Below are 18,226 nucleotides of genomic sequence, written 5' to 3' on the forward strand. Positions count from 1 at the left end.
CCTTCCTCCCTTCCTCCCTTCCTCCCTTCCTCCCTCCCCTCCTTCCTTCCCCTCCACATTAGCACGGTGTGATTAGAGCAGTAATATCCTTATCCCACTGTGTTGTAACCATTGTTTGCTCAGTTTTAACTCAACTAATGAACAGTCGCTATGTGCCGAGCACTTTATGCGGCGTATCCCGGCCACCACCATCACCCCCAGTTTACCGATCGACAATCTGAGGTTTACTGAGGTTAAGTTTCTTGCCTGCGACTTCTCAGTTCTGGAGATTGACCTTGGTTTGGCTCCAAAAGGTGTGATTTTATTCTCACTACAAATCTGTGTGATTGGCGTTCTCCTACACAATGTGCAGATGAAGGCCAAGGAGCACCTCTTCATTCCTTTCTTCATTCGCCAGGCTTTTTTGTTGAGTTCTCTGTCTCAGGCAGACAGCGTGCTGGGTCCTGTGCTCAGAGGGTGAGTGACTTGGTCCAAGTCATGGAGCCAGGACTGCCTGTTTAACCCTGGCCACTCTCCACGTCTGCCTGTGGAACACTGGAAGTGTGCCCGGTCTGAACTGAGATGTGTCGTGAGTGTAAAATCCACATCAGACGTCAGAGACTCAGTATGAAAAAGAAAGCATAAAACAGATTGTTAAGAATTATTCACAATATGGAAACAAATTAAATATCTGTTGGATGGGTGGACAAAGCAAGTGTGGCATCTATATAATAGAATATTATGTAATCATGAGAAAGAAGAAACTCCTGCCACTTGTGACAATATGGATAAACCTGGAGCACATTATGCTAAGTAAAATAAACCAAACACAGAAAAACAAATACTGCATGATCTCACTTATAGGGAATCTTGAAAAATCAAACCCATGGAAGCAAAGAGTAGAAAGGTGATTACCAAAGGAGGGCGTCACAGATAGCTGTTGCTTAAAGAATAAGGAGCTTCGCTTTTGCAAGATGAAAAGAGTTCTGGAGATGGGTGGTGGTGCACAACAATAGGAATGTACTTGAGGCCCCTGAATGGTATACTTAATACTGCTCGATTTAAACTACATTGAGGAATCACCTCACACCGGTCAGAATGGCCATCATCAAAAAATCTACAAACAATAAATGCCGGAGAGGGTGTGGAGAAAAGGGAACCCTCTTGCACTGCTGGTGGGAATGTGAATTGGTTCAGCCACTATGGAGAACAGCATGGAGGTTCCTTAAAAACTAAAAAGAGAATTACCATACGACCCAGCAATCCCACTACTGGGCATATACCCTGAGAAAACCATAATTCAAAAAGAGTCATGTACCATAATGTTCATTGCAGCTCTATTTACAGTAGCCAGGACATGGAAGCAACCTAAGTATCCGTCGACAGATGAATGGATACAGATGTGGTACATATATACAATGGAATATTACTCAGCCATAAAAAGAAACAAAATTGAGTTATTTGTAGTGAGGTGGATGGACCTAGAGTCTGTCATACAGAGTGAAGTAAGTCAGAAAGAGAAAAACAAATACTGTATGCTAACACATATATATGGGATCTAAAAAAAAAAAAAGTTTCTGAAGAACCTAAGGGCAGGACAGGAATAAAGACGCAGATGTAGAGAATGGACTTGAGGACATGGGGAGGGGGAAGGGTAAACTGGGACAAAGTGAGAGAGTGGCATGGACATATATACACTACCAAATGTAAAATAGCTAGCTAGTGGGAAGCAGCCGCATGGCACAGGGAGATCAGCTCTGTGCTTTGTGACCACCTGGAGGGGTGGGATAGGGAGGGTGGGAGGGAGACTTAAGAGGGAGGAGCTATGGGGATATATGTATACATATAGCTGATTCACTTTGTTGTACAGAAGAAACTAACACAACATTGTAAAGCAACTATACTCCAATAAAGATGTTAAAAAAATAATGCTTGATTTTATATTAGGTGTCTTTTCTCAACATAAAAATAAATCATAAAGAACAAACAAAAACTTCATGACTATACGTCTCACTATGACTATTATGTGAAACCCTTTAAAGAAGGAAAATGTCATTTGGCTGACAGCAGTCGGGCTAAATGGAAGTTGATAGAATGTAAGCTAGTCAAAATTTTGCTTAAAAAAAAATATGCAGAGGGGGAGGTAAGGGGGCGTGGTGGTTTGTGCCGGATCATGAAGGATTTTTAATTTCTCCTCAAGGGATCAAGTTTCTTTTAAAAGTTTCTGAGCACAGAAGATGATCATAACCATCCTTAGAAAGAAACCTCTGATGCCTCAGTGTGTAGAGAAGGAAGAAGGTGGAGACCTGAGGGAGCCCCAGGAAGCCCTTAGGAGGCTGGGCCAGCAGCAGTGGGGGTGGCGAGGAAGGAAACTTCCAGAAGAGACTTGGTGACTGGTTGCCACGGGAATTGGGGGCTGGGGGGAGAAGGGGAGGGAGTCAAGTGCTCAGCCAATAGGTGGGGATGATGATGGCCTCAGTGAGGGGAGCACAGAGAGCGATTCACTCAGAGGAGGAGCATGGTGGGTATGATCTTGGAGAGGCTGTAATGGGAGGGTTGGATGCCGGCTCTCCGTGTGGGTGTCCCGCGGGCAGCCGGGAGTTGCTGTTTCCAGCCAGTTGACATTGATGGCTGGCGAGGGGTAGTCAAGCCTAACCATCCCATTATCTTTTGGATTCCACGGATCGATTTGCTTCTAGATGATGTAATTTGTGGCTTCCTCCATATTGGCCCCGAGTTACATTCTGGGTCATTCAAAAGTGGGGCGGAGTTAGAACTGGAGCAGGAAGAGGCTCCTGGGGGGATCGGAGTTGAAGAGTATTTGAGACAAATGGACATTCAGTTTTTTAACCAATATATTTATCGATTTAATATATTTGGTACTTTCGGAGCCAGGCACTGTGCGGAATACCAAGATGAATTACCCATGGTCTCAAAAAACTTGTAATCTGTTACTGAGCTGGGGCTTTTTGAACCTTTTCCAAAACCAGGGAGGAATGATTCTAGCACTACCTGTTTTAATTCATCGTTTAATTCTCATCTCCCCATAGGATTCATGAGCTGTGGTGAATTCCAACTGGGCAGGGAATTGGGGGTTACTTTTATCCTTGTGGATAATAAATACATTCTGACGACAAATGAGGCATGCATATTCTAACTAAGTAGGCGGGCTTTTGATAAGAATTCCAACAACTGCACACCTGCTGCCCTTTGGGGGCAGCCTGGCCGGTCTACATAGCTCTCTCAAAATTCTGTGCTTTGCGTTTTTCCTCCTTGCAGGAACCAGTTTCTGGTTTCCCACCCACGGGATGTTTCTAGGGTGTCAGGACGTGATTTGCTTTCTGAATCGGAGCTGGAGTCAGGGCGCAGGGAACCCCGGTGATGGTGGCTTCAGAACTTCCCAGGGTGGGTGTGGGAGGGTCTCCCAGCCCTGCACCGCGAGCTGGGTTCTGCTCACATCTGCCCAGCACTGAGTTCTGCTCTCGTCACCGAGATCAGCCCTAATGAGCTCTGTTGTTTAAACTGGGGAAAGAAACTTTCCCCCCTCATTTCCACAGAGACAGCCGGCGGGGAGCCAGGGGTCAGAGCTGTTGTGCTCTGTGACATAAATAGCAGTAATTAATGGGCCCCATAAAAGAGCTATTTGTGTGTGCTGTCCAGCATCATTTCTCTGTGAATTGGAGCTACCCTGAAATTAATTATAAAGCCAGCAGAGGATATTTTCTGCTTTCTGTTAAGTAAGTATCCTCCGCACAGGCACACTCTCTACTCCAATCCATTTACACATACACTGTTTCTACGGGAAAAAGGCGTGAAACCAATTTATTTTCAAATCTTCCCACTGGGTCACGCTAATCACCACAGTTTTCAGCCCTTTTACACCGAATTCAGCCTTGGGCTAGAGCCTCAGAGTCCTCAGTCCCTTGCTGTTTTCTTCATGGCTTTTGGGATGTCCCCTCCAGCTCACCCCTGCTCAACTCACTTCAGCCAGCATGGTCACCTAGATATCATTGTTGTAATGAGATCTACAGAGCAAGTCATCCTATCATCACTGATAACTTTCATGAAGATTCTGTATTAGTCTGCTCAAGCTGCCCTAACAAAATACCACAGCTAGGTAGCTTAAACAACAAATTTATTGTCTCACAGTTCTGGAGGCTGGAAGTCCAAGATCAAGGTGTCAGCAGGTTAGATTTCTCTTGAGGCCTCTCTCCTCGGCTTCCAGATGGCCATCTTCTTGCGGTGTCCTCGCATGGCTTTTTCTGTCTGTGAGTGGATCCCTGGTGTCTCTTCCTCTTCTTACAAGGACACCAGTCTTATTGGATCAGGGCCCCAGCCTTATGTCCTCATTTAACCTTAATTACCTCTGTAAAGAGCCATCTCCAAGTAGTCACATTGCGGGTTAGGCCTTTTAACATATGAATTTGAGGGGAGACACAACTTGGTCCATAACAAGTTCTGATATAGTTAATAGAATCTTTTTCTTCCAACTGCACTTGCATTCATTCATTCATTCAAGAAATATTTATTGAATGTTGTCTATGAGCCAGAGACGATTCTGGATGCTGAAAACATGACAGCAAAGGAGACAAAGAACTGTTTCTTCCCTTCTAGAGCTGCCATGGGTCAGGCAGATTCCACACTCAGTCAGTGAGTTCTATAGGATTTAAGAGGTGATGAACACTATGGGGACAAATAGACTGGATTGAGGGGAGGGTGAGTGCCAGGTGTGGCTGTAAATAGGTGGGTCACGGGAGCCTCTCTGAGCAGTGACGTCTCGGCAAGTCTTGGAGGTGAGGGAGAGAGTGTATGGCCAGGGCGGGAATACACCTGTCACACTCGTGGACCTACAGGAAGGCCTGCAAGTGAGCAGAGGGAATGAGAGGAGATGGGAGGGAGATGGGTGTCCAGGCGCTGTCAGGACTTTGGCTCTTTCTCTGGGAGAAATGGGGATTCTGGGTGCTTTTGGGTGGTCCTTGCCTTGGGGGAACTTTCCTGCCCCTCTAGATTAGCTGTTCTAGAGAAGGTGACAGATGGTTCAGACAAGTTTAGGAGGGAGAAAGGGTACATGGCAGGGGCACAGGCCAGAATAAGATGTTGGGGTAGGAGGGACTTAGCGGGCATGAGGGGGAAGAGTGAGGCTGCTTCTGTGGTGGACACCAGGTCCCCAGACGGCACTCTTCACCGCTGGTCATGGGTGTCCTCCAGCACCCCTTCTCCTGGGTGACTTCTCCCAGCTCTCAGCCAGACCCTCAGGAGGTAAGAAACTGCTTTCTGCAGCAGGATGGCTGGGCAGCTCCAGTCCACACGTGGTGAGCAGGGGACCACAATACACCTCCTTTAGCTTAGCAGGGCTTCTGAATTTCTCTGTCTGCTCTGGCTCTCCCAGAGAGGGTCACCAAGGATACTGTTTGTTCCATGTCATCTAATCTGTTTTCTAGCGTGGGCATTTAGGGTACATCGTCTGGCTTCTATCCGGGGATCCACAAAGCTCACATGTAAGTGGGAAGGACCGGAGCCATCCATCCATCTTCCCTCTCCCCCACCCTCCCTTTCTCCCTTCCTCTCTCCTTAACCTGCACAATTGTTGGCTGTGTCATTGGTCCAGTACACGTTCCTTGAGCTTCTTCTCTGTTCCTGACACTGCTCGGCACAGGTCGTGGAAGGGTGAGCACTGTTTGAAGTGGCAACGGGGATTGGGGTTCTGGAAGAGTATTCTACGAAAAGGATGAGGCTTGAAGAAGGGTGATCAGCAGGGCTGATCCCCAAATCTGGGAGAATTTGATGCTGTGAAGGAGGAATGTCCTATCGGAGCCCAGTGGAAAACCAGAATAGAGTAAGGGGATTATGAGTGTTGCCTTGGGGGCGGGGCTGGAGGGCGTGGGTGCAGCGCTAATTAGGCTGGTTAGGGAAGCCTCTGACGAGGTGACATCTCTCAAAAGGGGAAGGGAGTGTTTCCGCGTCACAGTCACGCACGAGCTGAAACCACGTCCACAGGTGGCATCACGTTTTATAACCTTAATGGTTGAAGGGAAGGCTTTTGGTCTGCCTGTGTTGTAGCTTAGGAAGGGGAGGGCTCGAGCTGCCAGCTTACCCAAGGCAGGCGTAGAGATGACCCCCAGCTCACCATCCTGACCCACTGTAGCAGACTGCTGGGACCTTTTGTTCTTTTTTTTTTTTCTTTCTCTCACGTACTTGTCCTAAATGAGCCAAGCACGGTGTGGAAGCCAGGAACACAAAAGTGGGGAGGCTGGGCAAGTCCTGCCTTCCTGGAAATGACAGTGGAGGGTGTCCCACACCGTTAAGAGTGTGTGTGATGGGTGTGACAGCTGGAGAACTGCAGGGTGGCCCGAGCCAGTCTGGGATGGAGAAGCAAACTGTAATCTGAGGTTGGAGAGAGGAGTGGGAGTTGGGAGTTGGCCTGACCCAGACAGCCCTGTGTGGGAGGGAATTTCAGGCAGTGGTGGGCGGAGTTGGGAGACATCTGGGCAGGAGAGGATGGTGGTGCAGCAGGCAGCAGATGGAATGGGGGAAGAGCGGGGGTGGGGAGGTCTTAGCAGGTGGAGGTGACTGGCCCCAGTGATTAGTTAGGTGGGGGACTAGCGGTGCGCTGGGTGGAGGAAGATGCACAGCTGGGGTGCAAGGACACCTATGGAGGGAGGTGCTTCAGGCTGAGCTGGGGAGCCCCAGGGAGGACCAGGGGGAAGTGATGGGTTTGGAGAGCCAGTGGATCACCCAAATGGGAGGTGTCCACGGGGCCGTCAGAGCTCGGGGAAGAGGCGTCAGCAGGATGGAGGTGTTGGGACTGGTCAGCATATGAACGGTCGTAGGAGTCCTGGAAGTGGAGGAGATGGACCGTACATCCCTAATGTGAGGAAGGATGGGGCCTGGGGCAGAACCTTGGGAAGACTGGGCTGGGAGGAAAAGCAGGAGACAAGGAGGGAGAGTGACCTTGTGGACTGGGTGGTCGAGAGGCACTGGGGACCCTGACGAGGGGGAGTGATGGGGATGGAGGCTGGGTGGCAGGGGCTTCCTGGCTTCTCTTCCTGCACAAAACATGCAAATCCTAACAGTGGACACTTACCGAGGGCTTCCAGAAATGTTCCCGGTGCGCACCATCCTTCCTGGGTTTCCTCATTTATATCCCCAACATCTCCACGAGATAGGTACTATTATCCCCCATCCGGTTTTTGTTGTTGTTTTTTTTTTTTTTGCGGTACGCGGGCCTCTCACTGTTGTGGCCTCTCCCGTCGCGGAGCACAGGCTCCAGACGCGCAGGCTCAGCGGCCATGGCTCATGGGCCCAGCCGCTCCGTGGCATGTGGGATCTTCCCGGACCGAGGCACAAACCTGTGTCTGCTGCACCAGCAGGCGGACTCTTAACCACTGCGCCACCAGGGAAGAGAAGCCGCCCCCCCCCACCCCCGTTTTTTATAACAGCGAGGAAACTAAGGTCCAAGCTACTGGGTGGCAGAGGCAGGCTTTGAAGTCAAGGCATCCAACCTCGGAATCTGTATGTCTGGCTGCTGTGCCGTTCCACCCTCTGAACTGCTGGGGTGTGGAAAACTGGGAGAGGGCAGGAAAGGAACTATCAGATCTGACCCCAGTCCTTGGAGAATGGACGTTAGCCCTTGGTTCTTACAGTTACACTCTTCTGCATAGTAGAATTGTACGATACTCGAGTGGTCCATTAGTCTGCTCGGGTGGCCATAACAAAAGACCACAGACTGGATGGCTTAAGTGACAGACGTTTATTTTCTCACAGTTGTGGAGGCAGGAAGTCCAAGATCAAGGTGCCAGTAGGGTTACTTCCTAGTGAGGCTTCTCTCCTTGGTTTGTAGATGGCCTTCCTCTTGCTGTGTCCTCACATGGCCTTTCCTCTGTGCATGTGTGGAGAGAGAGATCTCTGGTATCTCTTCCTTTTCTCATATGGACACCAATCCTATTAGATTAGGTCCCCACCCTTATGACCTCATTTAACCTTTTTACCTCCTAAAAGCCCTATCTCCAAATATAGTTACATTAGGGATTAAGGCTTCAACATGTGAATTTGGGGGTGGGGTGTGTGGGCGGAGACAGTTCAGCCCATGACAGATGGTCATTTTAAACCACTATAAAAAATCTGAATTATGGCCGCAAATGGGCCTGAAGATCCGTATCTCTCTCATGGTGTACTCTTGGCATGTAGAACAGTGTCACGTATATTTTAGGTGGTTAATAAATGTTTGCTGAAGACGAAAAGATTCAGTTGAGTTTAACATACAGTATTTATTAAGAAACCAAGATGTTCTGGAAAGGAAGCTCTTTTTGGCTAATTTCCATGTAAAAAGAAAATCCTGCTGATGACAGCCTTCTATTCCCTGTGCATTCTGATTATTTAAAACATCATGGTATAAACTTGCTTTAATTAAAGAAAGGCTGAACTTACACAGCATGCATTGTACGATGGGTAAAACATATATGTATATTGCTGTGATATTAAAGAGTAGTTTCTTTGATCGGTGTTTCCCTCCCTCTCCGTTGTATGGAAGATGCATCCGTTTTGCATCTGCATTTTCATTTTGGAGATCGGCTACGTGAACAACCCCTCGATGTGTTTCAGAGGAATGAATTTTAAAGGCAGTGAACGGTGATCCAGGATGAAGGGATGAATTTTAAATCCTGTTAACTCTGATCCTACGTAGACAGTCTCAACTAAGTCAATATTTAAAGAAGATGAGAGACTAGACTGATATTAAACCTCCTCCTTGGGATTTAAAAGCAACTCTATTCCAGAGAGTTCAAAACACTGAAATGAGGTTCAGGCTTCTTTTTCTTTTTTGAAATATGCCAAAGCGACAGGTCAAGGAAGTGCACATTTTCTTCTTGGCTGAATTAAGCTTAAACGCTTTTCACCCTCTACAGGTTGCCTCAGTGAAAGTAAAATGATAATAAGAATGTCAATTTCAGGCGCTCTTACTATGTGCCGGACATTGTACTGAGTGCTTTACGTACGTTATCTTAGGTACCAATTGGTTTGTGAGAGTGTGTGCCGTGACTGCAGCCATGTGATTTTGTGCATCCCGCATTCTAAGTACAATTCTGTGTTGGAATTTTTCTCCTAATACGTCACAGGGGCCATTAAGCATGAATACCTTTCTGCAGCTGGCGCCTCTCCTGGAGAATTGGGATTCACACGCTTCGGTCCCTCCTCCTTCCCGTGTGGGAGGGAGTCGTGCTTCCCATCCCTGCAGAGCGCTCTGCCACCTCTTCCTTTCCTTCCTCAGGATCCTTCCTTGCAGTCACTCCTTCTTTCCTGTATCTTCTATTTCACTACCCCATAGCTGCCCTCTCCTCATCTTAGATCTACTCACTTTTTTTTTTCTTGGCCTTGGAGGGTTTCCTTTTCTTTCGTATGAGCTTAGTTATTTAAAAGTTTGCTGATTTTATCCATCATTGATAGGTATTTTTTTGGCGGGAGCCGCGGGGGCGTGGGGGGGGGGGTGGGAGTTGCCATACTGTGAGAAGTGCAACTTCTTTTCTTTGGTGACGTTTGGTCTTCGTTGCTGCGCGCGGGCTTTCTCCAGTTGCGTCGAGCCGGGGCTACTATTCATTGAGGTGCACGGGCTTCTCACTGCGGTGGCTTCTCTTGCTGCGGAGCACGGGCTCTAGGTGCGCAGGCTTCAGTAGCTGTGGCACGCGGGCTCAGTAGCTGTGGCTCACGGGCTCTAGAGCACAGGCTCAGTAGTTGCGGTACACGGGCTTAGTTGCTCCGCGGCATGTGGGAACTTCCCGGACCAGGGCTCGAACCCGTGTCCCCTGCATTGGCAGGTGGATTCTTAACCATTACACCACCAGGGAAGTCACAGAAGTGCAACTTCTTAATAAGAAGTTGATGAGTGATCAGTTTCAGCTGTGGTATACTGGCGCTGTGTTAATGTCTCTCTACTAAGTTCCTAGCACCTTAAGACTGCTACTTACTCGGAAATATGGGGACAATCTTTGAAAACGGCTTCCTCTGTAAAATTTCAGGAGGCTTTGCAACTTGGATCCATCGAAGGGTTGGAGTCTTCGTTTTATTGACCTTTCACAGCAAAACTTCCTGTCCCAATGTGCTCAGGATGCAACTCAGAAACTCCCCTGACACCCTCCCCTCCCCTCCCTCCCACACTTGAGGACCAGCTTGGGAGTTCCAGTGTGGCCCTGGGACTTGGGGCCTCAGTCAGTCTGTGCAGATTTAATTTTACTCTTTAAAACTCCCCTGACTAAAGCAGTTTATCTTTTCAGCTAGAGACCCATCATCACACTGGGCTCCCCCCGGGTAGAATTAGTGCCTGTAAATCTCTGATTACTGTCAGATTAAATTAGATGCCTCCCTTTGCTGATCATTGATCACTGCCTTTTCCTTAACTTCCAATTTAGTTTTTCCCTTTTCAGTTGTTACAGATGACGTTGATTAAATGGTTTTGTGTAATCAAGAACGGATTCCATTTTCAGTATTATCAATGCAGAGCTTATAAGTTTAAGGTCGCTTACAAGTAAGGGTGTTTAAAAATAGAGAGGGAGCTTTATAGAAAACCTTCTCCAGGTGAGGCTGCCTAAGGGTGCAGGGTTTTCACAGAGGGACTCTCAGAAACAGTAGAACTTGGGAACCAAGATGGCACATGATGGTGGAACAGACACCTGGTGTGTTAGTTTCCCGCCGTAATGCGTTATCACAAAACAACAGAAATTCATTCTCTCACAGTTCTGGAGGCCAGAAGTCCACAGTCGATTTCATTGGGCCAAAATCAAGGTGTCGACAGGGCTAGTGCTCCCTCTGACGGCTCTAGGGGGATCCGTCCTTTGCCTCTCCCGGCTTCTGGTGGCTGCACCATTCCTTGGCTTGTGGCTCATCCCTGCCACCTCTGCCCCATTCGCCACTTCTCTGTGTATTCGTGTGACATCTCCCACTGCCTCTATTTTATAAGGACACTTGTGATGACATTTAGGGCCCACCCAGATAATCTAGGTGAATCTCATCTCAACATCCTTCACTTTTTCCAAATAAGGTCCCTTTCACCTGGTCCACAGATGGGGCCTTAACGTCTCTGGGTGGCCATTGTATAACCTACTCCAGGCAATTAAAGAGCTAAATAAATTATCCTAATAATAATTGTGTGCTCTGTTAAGAAAGGCAGATCGTTTTACTGCTGGGTTTTCAGACTACTTATTCAGAGTACCTTTGAGGATTTCACTGCCAAAGAGTGTAATTTTTGAAACATTGCAACGTAGACTCGAGCAAAGACAGAATCTGATTGTACTTTCCAGCATTCCTCTTTCTCTCCACCTCCACAAGACGATGGATATATATTTGTATGTATATATATGTATACGTATGTGTTATACATATATACACACAAAGGAGTACAGTTTTTAAAGCTTTTAGTTTCATATATACTGGACTCGTAGGCCAAACTACAGCCCGCTTCTGTGGGCTGACAGCACCAACCTCTCATGGCCCAGGGCTAGTACAGGCCCCCAGCTTGTCTGGTCCAATGGCTGATTGTCCCGTCTTAGTCATATCTTTGGTTTAAGGGCCTGAAAATCTCCATGAATACGGGTGAAGGTGGTCCAAAGATACACACTTCCGGTTATAAGTCCTGAGGATGTAATGCACAGCCTGGTGACTGCAGTTAACAATACTGTATTGTATATTTGAACGTTGCTAATACTGAAGATCTTGATGGTTGTCATTACACACACACACAAATTTGTAACTGGTGATGGATGTTAACTAAACTTACTGTGGTGACCATTTCCCAATATATACATATACCAAATCCTTATGTTGTACAAACTAATACACTGTTATAGGTCAATTATATCACAATTTAAAAAAAGCTTAAAAAAAGACTGTTCCCCAGAAGAGATACTAGATTAAGCTGTTACAGCTATTTTTGCTTCAATGGTTAAAAAAAAAGGTTCACTGATTTGCTCAGTTAGTGACCTGTCGTTCACTCATTGTTTATAAAGTGCTGTGTGTGGTGAGGGGGGAGCAGCCCCTGTTTTAAGGGAGGGGTGGGAGCTTTAAATGGTATCGCAGACAGTGGGTGTGGTGAGAGTGTAAGGAAGGAGGGCTGAAGAGACTTCCTGGAAGGGAGGTGGGCCTGGAGTTAGCGTCTGCAGGACCAGGCGGATTTGAAGGGGTGAAGTGGGCTTGTGAGTGCAGGCTTGGAGAGTAGCAGAACGTGTGGTCTGGGCAGTGAGGAGACCCGCCCCGGGGAGCTGGGAGCCGGGGCTGGACAGTGGCGGGGCTGATGGGGAGGGAGCTTCAGGGCTTGCCTGAGGCTGTGGACCTTGCTCTGTGGGCAGCAGGGAGCCGCCGAAGAGCTTTAAGCAAGAAATCAGAGTTCCAGACCCACTGATTTCGAGTATGAATTCGAGGGGCCAGGATGAGCATCGAGAAAAAGAGGTAGCACGCTGATGTCATAGTCCAGGCTAGTGGTGGATAGACTTTTATTTCATTTTATTACAAACTTCTGTCAAGAAAATAACGTTTGAGCCCCTTGCTGCAAACATCTATCTATCTATCTGTCATCTATCAATCATTTGCTGATTGATCTATATCACACCTCTGCACATTGAGTGCATTATGAAGCCGTTAAAAAATATAATTACAAAAAGGAAATAAATAGAAATGGTAGGCCCACTGTTTTTGTCCTGCAGCCCAGTGGCTTGGTAGCCTTGTATGAGAACATCCCTTGGGTTGCTGGAATCTCACGTAGCGACAATGCGTCTGGGTGCTGCGAAACAAGGTCCTAAATGAACCCGACCTGGCATGGGAACAGAGAGGAAGGGAAAGTGAGGAAGGCAGTTAGCAGAAGTCATTGACGTGATGTCCCTGGCTGGTCACGTTAGAGAGGAGCGAAGACATAGTAAGAAAAGAAGAGGGCCAAACGGTGGTGTGTTTGAAGGCCAGGTGAGTGGATTGGTGACAGCCGTTGAAGGAAGGGAGAGTGGGGAAGGGTGCAGACTTGGGCAGAAGGGACAATCTTCCCTTCTCCTCCCTCATGCCATCGTTACTTCCATTCTCCTGTCCCTCCCTCCCCCCTTCCCTCCCTTTATAAAAAGCTGGAGGGTCCACACATGTGACATGTTGATTGTGGGGGAAGTGACCCAGGAGGGGCATCCAGTGGGCAGTTGAGATACCTCTCTGGACTTGGGGCCAAGAGGTAACCTGTACAGTGATTCACAGGGCAAGAGGTAACCATTGGACAGAGGTGGCCTGGCCTGAGGTCCTGGTACAGGGCAGAGAAAGGGTTGGGAGGAAGGGCAGGGGTGCCACATCACTGGGCGTTGCATCCCCCAGCTCCCTAAACACGCCCTAGAACTGAAGATGGGGCAGATTTGGTCGTTTCAGAAATGGAGTCATGGGGGACCCAACTTGGAGGGATGGTGGCGAGGCCGGAGAGGGAGCGGGGAGGGGCCCTTTGCTGGAGGAGAACTTGGTGTTTCACCCTGCGGAGAACCAAGTTCAACGCTGACTCTTCACGGAGGCTTCCGGACCACCGTTTGAGTTTGCTTGAGTAAATTTCATTCTCGTCCTTCATAATTGAATCTTTCGATCTTCGCTGATGTTACATCTTTCTTTTCTCCCTTGATGCTATTTCAGATAAAGTTTTTCTCCTGGTGCAGATGAGCAGCTATGTATTTTCCTAGAGTTTTGTGAATAGTCAGGGAATAAACTTTGCCTGCAGTGTCTGACAACAGCCATATTCTTGGTGTCTCCTTAGGTGGCCATAAAAGTCATCGACAAGAAGAGAGCCAAAAAAGACACCTATGTCACCAAAAACCTTCGGCGAGAGGGGCAGATCCAGCAGATGATCCGCCACCCTAACATCACCCAGCTCCTTGATATCTTAGAGACAGAAAACAGCTACTACCTGGTCATGGAGCTGTGTCCTGGGGGCAACCTGATGCACAAGATATATGAGAAGAAGCGGCTGGAGGAATCCGAAGCCCGCAGATACATCAGGCAGCTCATCTCTGCGGTGGAGCACCTGCACCGGGCCGGGGTGGTCCACAGGTAAGGGCCGCACCATGATGCTGATCGCCAGTTCTGTGCTGAGTGGACGGCACTGCGCTCCAGCGTGCTCCAAGCAAGGTTGAATCCTTGCAGCCTGTTTTACAATTCTTCTGAAGTTTTGTTTCATGGACTTGTTTTGTGAGTCGGGTTAATGCTAACATGAGGTTAAAAGAATAATGTTTGAAGTCAGAGTTGCCTGGGTTTGCATCCTGGCTCTCTCCTTTAATTGTTGTGTGCCTCTGGGCTAGTTAGTTAACCTCTCTGAACCTCAGTTTCTTCTTCTGTAAAATGGGAATATTCGTGATACTTATCTCATGGTTGGTATAAGGGGAAATGAGTTAATATACAGAAAGAGGGACTTCCCTGGTGGTCCAGCGGTTAAAACTCCACTCTCCCAATGGAGGGGGCCTGGGTTCGATCCCTGGTCGGGGAAATAGATCCTGCATGCCGCACGGCATGGCCAAAAAAAAAAAAAAAATTAAAGAAAAACTATATATATACGGAAAGAGCTTGGGACAGCGTTTGGTACACAGTAAGGGACACGTTTAGTGTTGGCGGCTCTCATTATTATTATTTGCAAAGTAATGAGAACAGTTGCTCAGGTGCCTGAAAGAAGCATCAATGTTAAGATGGCGTGAGGTTGTTTTTCAGCGAGCGACGGTGCTTTCATCGTATTTGCTTTACATATGGTAGTCGCTTAATAGCTGTTTCATTCAATGGCACTGAATCACCGCGTGAAGTGTGAACTTGCCCTTGAAAGTTAGGCATGTTCTCCATAAGCCAAACCAACGTTGCAGATAATTATGAAAATCAACCTTTTTTTTTTAAACAGCCTGTTCCTTCCTGAGGAGGAGCTTTGCAAGCAAACCGAGTGGAAACAGGATTCTTAGCCGTGTTGCCGTTGGTGGTGGGTGCTGACTTTAGCGCTAGACTAAATGAGGTCAATGCGATACAATAAAATAAGAAAATGAAAGCGCTCTCTTTCCCTCCCAGGAAAGCGTTGACTTCACCGATAAATGCGTACTTCTTCCTTCACGGAGTCATAATTCACAGCTACTCCGGGTTGTTGAGAAAACTTAGGGCTCACGTTTGATTCTCATTTACAAAAGCAAGAGCAAGGAATTATATATATGTGCACACACATACGTTTAAAAGTTTTTGTATTGAGATACAACTCACATACCATAAAAGCCACCATTTTAAAGTGTACAAGTCAGTCATTTTCAGTATATTCACAGAGTTGTGCAACTATCACCACTGTCTAATTTTACAATATTTCCATCGCCCCGAACGAGAAACCCTGTACCCATTGGCAGTCGCCCCCCCATTCCCAGCCCTCCCAGCAGCCCCCGGTAATAAGCACCAATCTGCTTTCTGTCTCTATGAACTTGCCTATTCTGGACGTTTCATATAAATGGAAACAATATATGGTCTTTTATAAGTGGCTTCTTTCACTTAACTTAACCAATGGGATTGGCACCGGGGGATGCTCTACCTTGGGTGCTTGAATCTGGGACACTGTGGGGAGGTCCCGGGCTCAGGGGCAGAGGGGTGGCACTGGGGGGAGGGAGCCAGCCTTGGCCAGCCCCCATTCAGGCGCATCCTTTTCTCACTAAGGTAAGAAAACCTCTCCTTGTACATATTTTTAGTCACACACATTGTCACGAAATCACGATTCATTAGAACTCTTGGAGTTTCGATCAGCAAGGAAGGGAACATTCAGAAATTTTAAGTGAATAACGCTATTTTTGGCTCTTTCCAACAATACCCTTGTGTAACCTGCCGTGTCAGAGCTCTGCCGTTATTAGGAAAATGATGGTCGTAAGTGCTTCTGCTTCTGTCTTTGGTGACTAAGATGACAAAGGCAGAAACCTCAGGAATGAATCAGCTTGGGTTACCCACTCAGCTGGTCACGGCAGAAGACAGAACCCGGGGAAGAGCTTTCCAAGAGACTCAAGGTGTTATTACAAGGGTTTCGTGCTGTCAGAGATCAGATGTGCACCGAGCTTGGAGCTTTGAGGACAACAAAGGGAAAGCCAGCAAAGGCTGTGCATCGCTCGCTGGTCCCTCCCACAGGAAATTCTCAACAACCATTTTAAAGTAATTTTAACAAAATCCAATCCCTCTCAGTGCAATTACTGTCAGAATGTCAAAGGAATGAATTTAATAATGTTTTGATAGCAAAGACGGTGTGCTTTTTCTCTCTCCAATATCCAGCGTTCTACTTCCCCCCTCCCTGGAAATATATTCATCAGCCAATAGTGGCAAAGGCTCAGATCTTTTAAAGTTAGGGAAGATTGGAAATACAGGTGTTGTTTCGGAGCAGTTCTTTATTTTCTTCTCTAGAAATCATGTTAATGAGTGTCACCTGTGCACATCTGGGCACAGGTGATCAGGTGGTTGAGACAGCACAGGAAAATGTTTGTTTAGAATATATTCATGGGTGGCTGTACCTGGACTGTCTTGATTTCGAAAGGTTCTATACGCCTCATTTTTAGCAGCCGTAATCTGGCCGGTATCCTATATGCTGTAGCCTTTTTCAGTGGTGGAGAATCTTCTCCTTTATGCTATGGAGGTGGAGTGAATTTCATAATTTATTTTGAGGTTAGATTTTTCAAATGAGTAAGAGAGTTTAGATAGCATTTCAGAGATGTCCTGGAGTCCCTGGCGGGAAGAGTTGTGAGCAAACAGATTGGATCTTCCGAAAGGATTTAGGATGAATTTTGGTGGCTACATTATATGATTTAAAGGGCTTTTGGTCATGTGTTAGAGGATGCTCTAAAAAGCACAGCTCCTGATGAGGCTGGTCCTATATCGTCATGTCATCATCAACTTAATGCCTAGCAGAGCCCTCATTTCCTGTGAAATTAAATCTAAATATTTAATTCTCTCTCCAGAACCATTTAAATATCATTTAAAGGAAGCAAATCTTTAAAAATCTTGTAACTATTGCAAGTAGAAGGGAAAAAAGGAAACTGAACGTCTATAAAGCAGATTTCCTTAGCTGGCAGAGAACTTCATTTAAAACTGGACCTGCCATAGCTTCTGTGTCTTCTACAACACGGTTGTCGTTCACGTTTGCAAAGTTAGAATATGGTCTTAACTTCTTCATTACACCATTTGAGGATTGCCTGAGATGCTTTCGGTTTAAAATCTAATGAGGGTTTCTTTTCTTTTTTTCATTTTCTCTTCTGGGCTCACCCAGCAGGGTGCCCAAATCTGATGATTTTCCTATTGTACGAAGAACGTTGACTCTTCACATCCATCATCAAGAATACTGATTCTGCCAAGAGGCTACTTTGAGATTCCTCTCTTCATTCAAAATAACAAAGTCCAATCAAACTGTACAGAAAAAACATACCTGGGTAACACAGTACCGCCATCCCCTAAGCAGGAAGAGACAAGCCATAGGGGCCCGAGGACCGGGAGAGAGACACAGACGATCAAAGTGAACGGGAGCCTGTGTGTCAGCACGGCTGCTCCCAGAGCCATGTCTTTATTCACTCATCAGTATTGGGGAAGGACCTTCTGCACTTGGGAGGACTATGGGGCAAGAGAGGGGAGTCTTCTTTGTTCTTAGGGGCCTGACAAGAAGCAAGCCCGTCCTGTACTGGTGGGGGGTTTTAAGAAGTTGTTTTAACTTTTAAGTTTCCTTGGAGAGGGGAGAGAGGACAAGGCACACGAGAAGGGAGCGACTTCTGCTCATATCGGGGGCTGTTGGAGATACCAGGGCCTGAGCACATATCTGGAGGTGCTGGTTATATAGATCAGAGGTTTTTTGTTTAATTGAGTTTGAAAAAACGTGACAACTTTGTGGACTGGGTTGCACGGTGGTCGGCCATGTGGATTTTAAAGCCAGACCGCCTGCGTCCACGTGCGGGGTCTACCACTTAAAAGCTGCACTGTGGCTGGACTTCCCTGGTGGCGTGATGGTTGAGAATCCGCCTGCCAATGCAGGGGACACGGGTTTGAGCCCTGGTCCAGGAAGATCCCACATGCCACGGAGCAACTAAGCCCATGCGCCACAACTACTGAGCCTGTGCTCTAGAGCCTGTGAGCCACAGCTACTGAGCCTGCGTGCCACAACTACTGAAGCCCACGAGCCACAACTACTGAAGCCCGCGTGTCTAGAGCCCATGCTCCGCAACAAGAGAAGCCACCGCAATGAGAAACCTGCGCATCACAACGAAGAGTAGCCCCT

General features: G+C 47.3%; 1 protein-coding gene across 2 annotated transcripts in view; it reads left to right on the forward strand.

Moving 5' to 3' along the window:
* HUNK (hormonally up-regulated Neu-associated kinase) overlaps positions 1 to 18,226 on the forward strand; it is a 113,362-nt gene that overhangs the window by 33,380 nt on the left and 61,756 nt on the right. For both annotated transcript variants that reach the window (XM_073804438.1, XM_033856016.2), the window contains exon 2: positions 13,733 to 14,025. In XM_073804438.1, coding sequence (XP_073660539.1) covers positions 13,733 to 14,025 — 293 coding nt within the window. The remainder of the gene's footprint in view (positions 1 to 13,732; positions 14,026 to 18,226) is intronic.

This window comes from Tursiops truncatus, chromosome 4, assembly GCF_011762595.2.
Source record: "Tursiops truncatus isolate mTurTru1 chromosome 4, mTurTru1.mat.Y, whole genome shotgun sequence".
In the NCBI taxonomy this organism is placed as follows: domain Eukaryota; kingdom Metazoa; phylum Chordata; class Mammalia; order Artiodactyla; family Delphinidae; genus Tursiops; species Tursiops truncatus.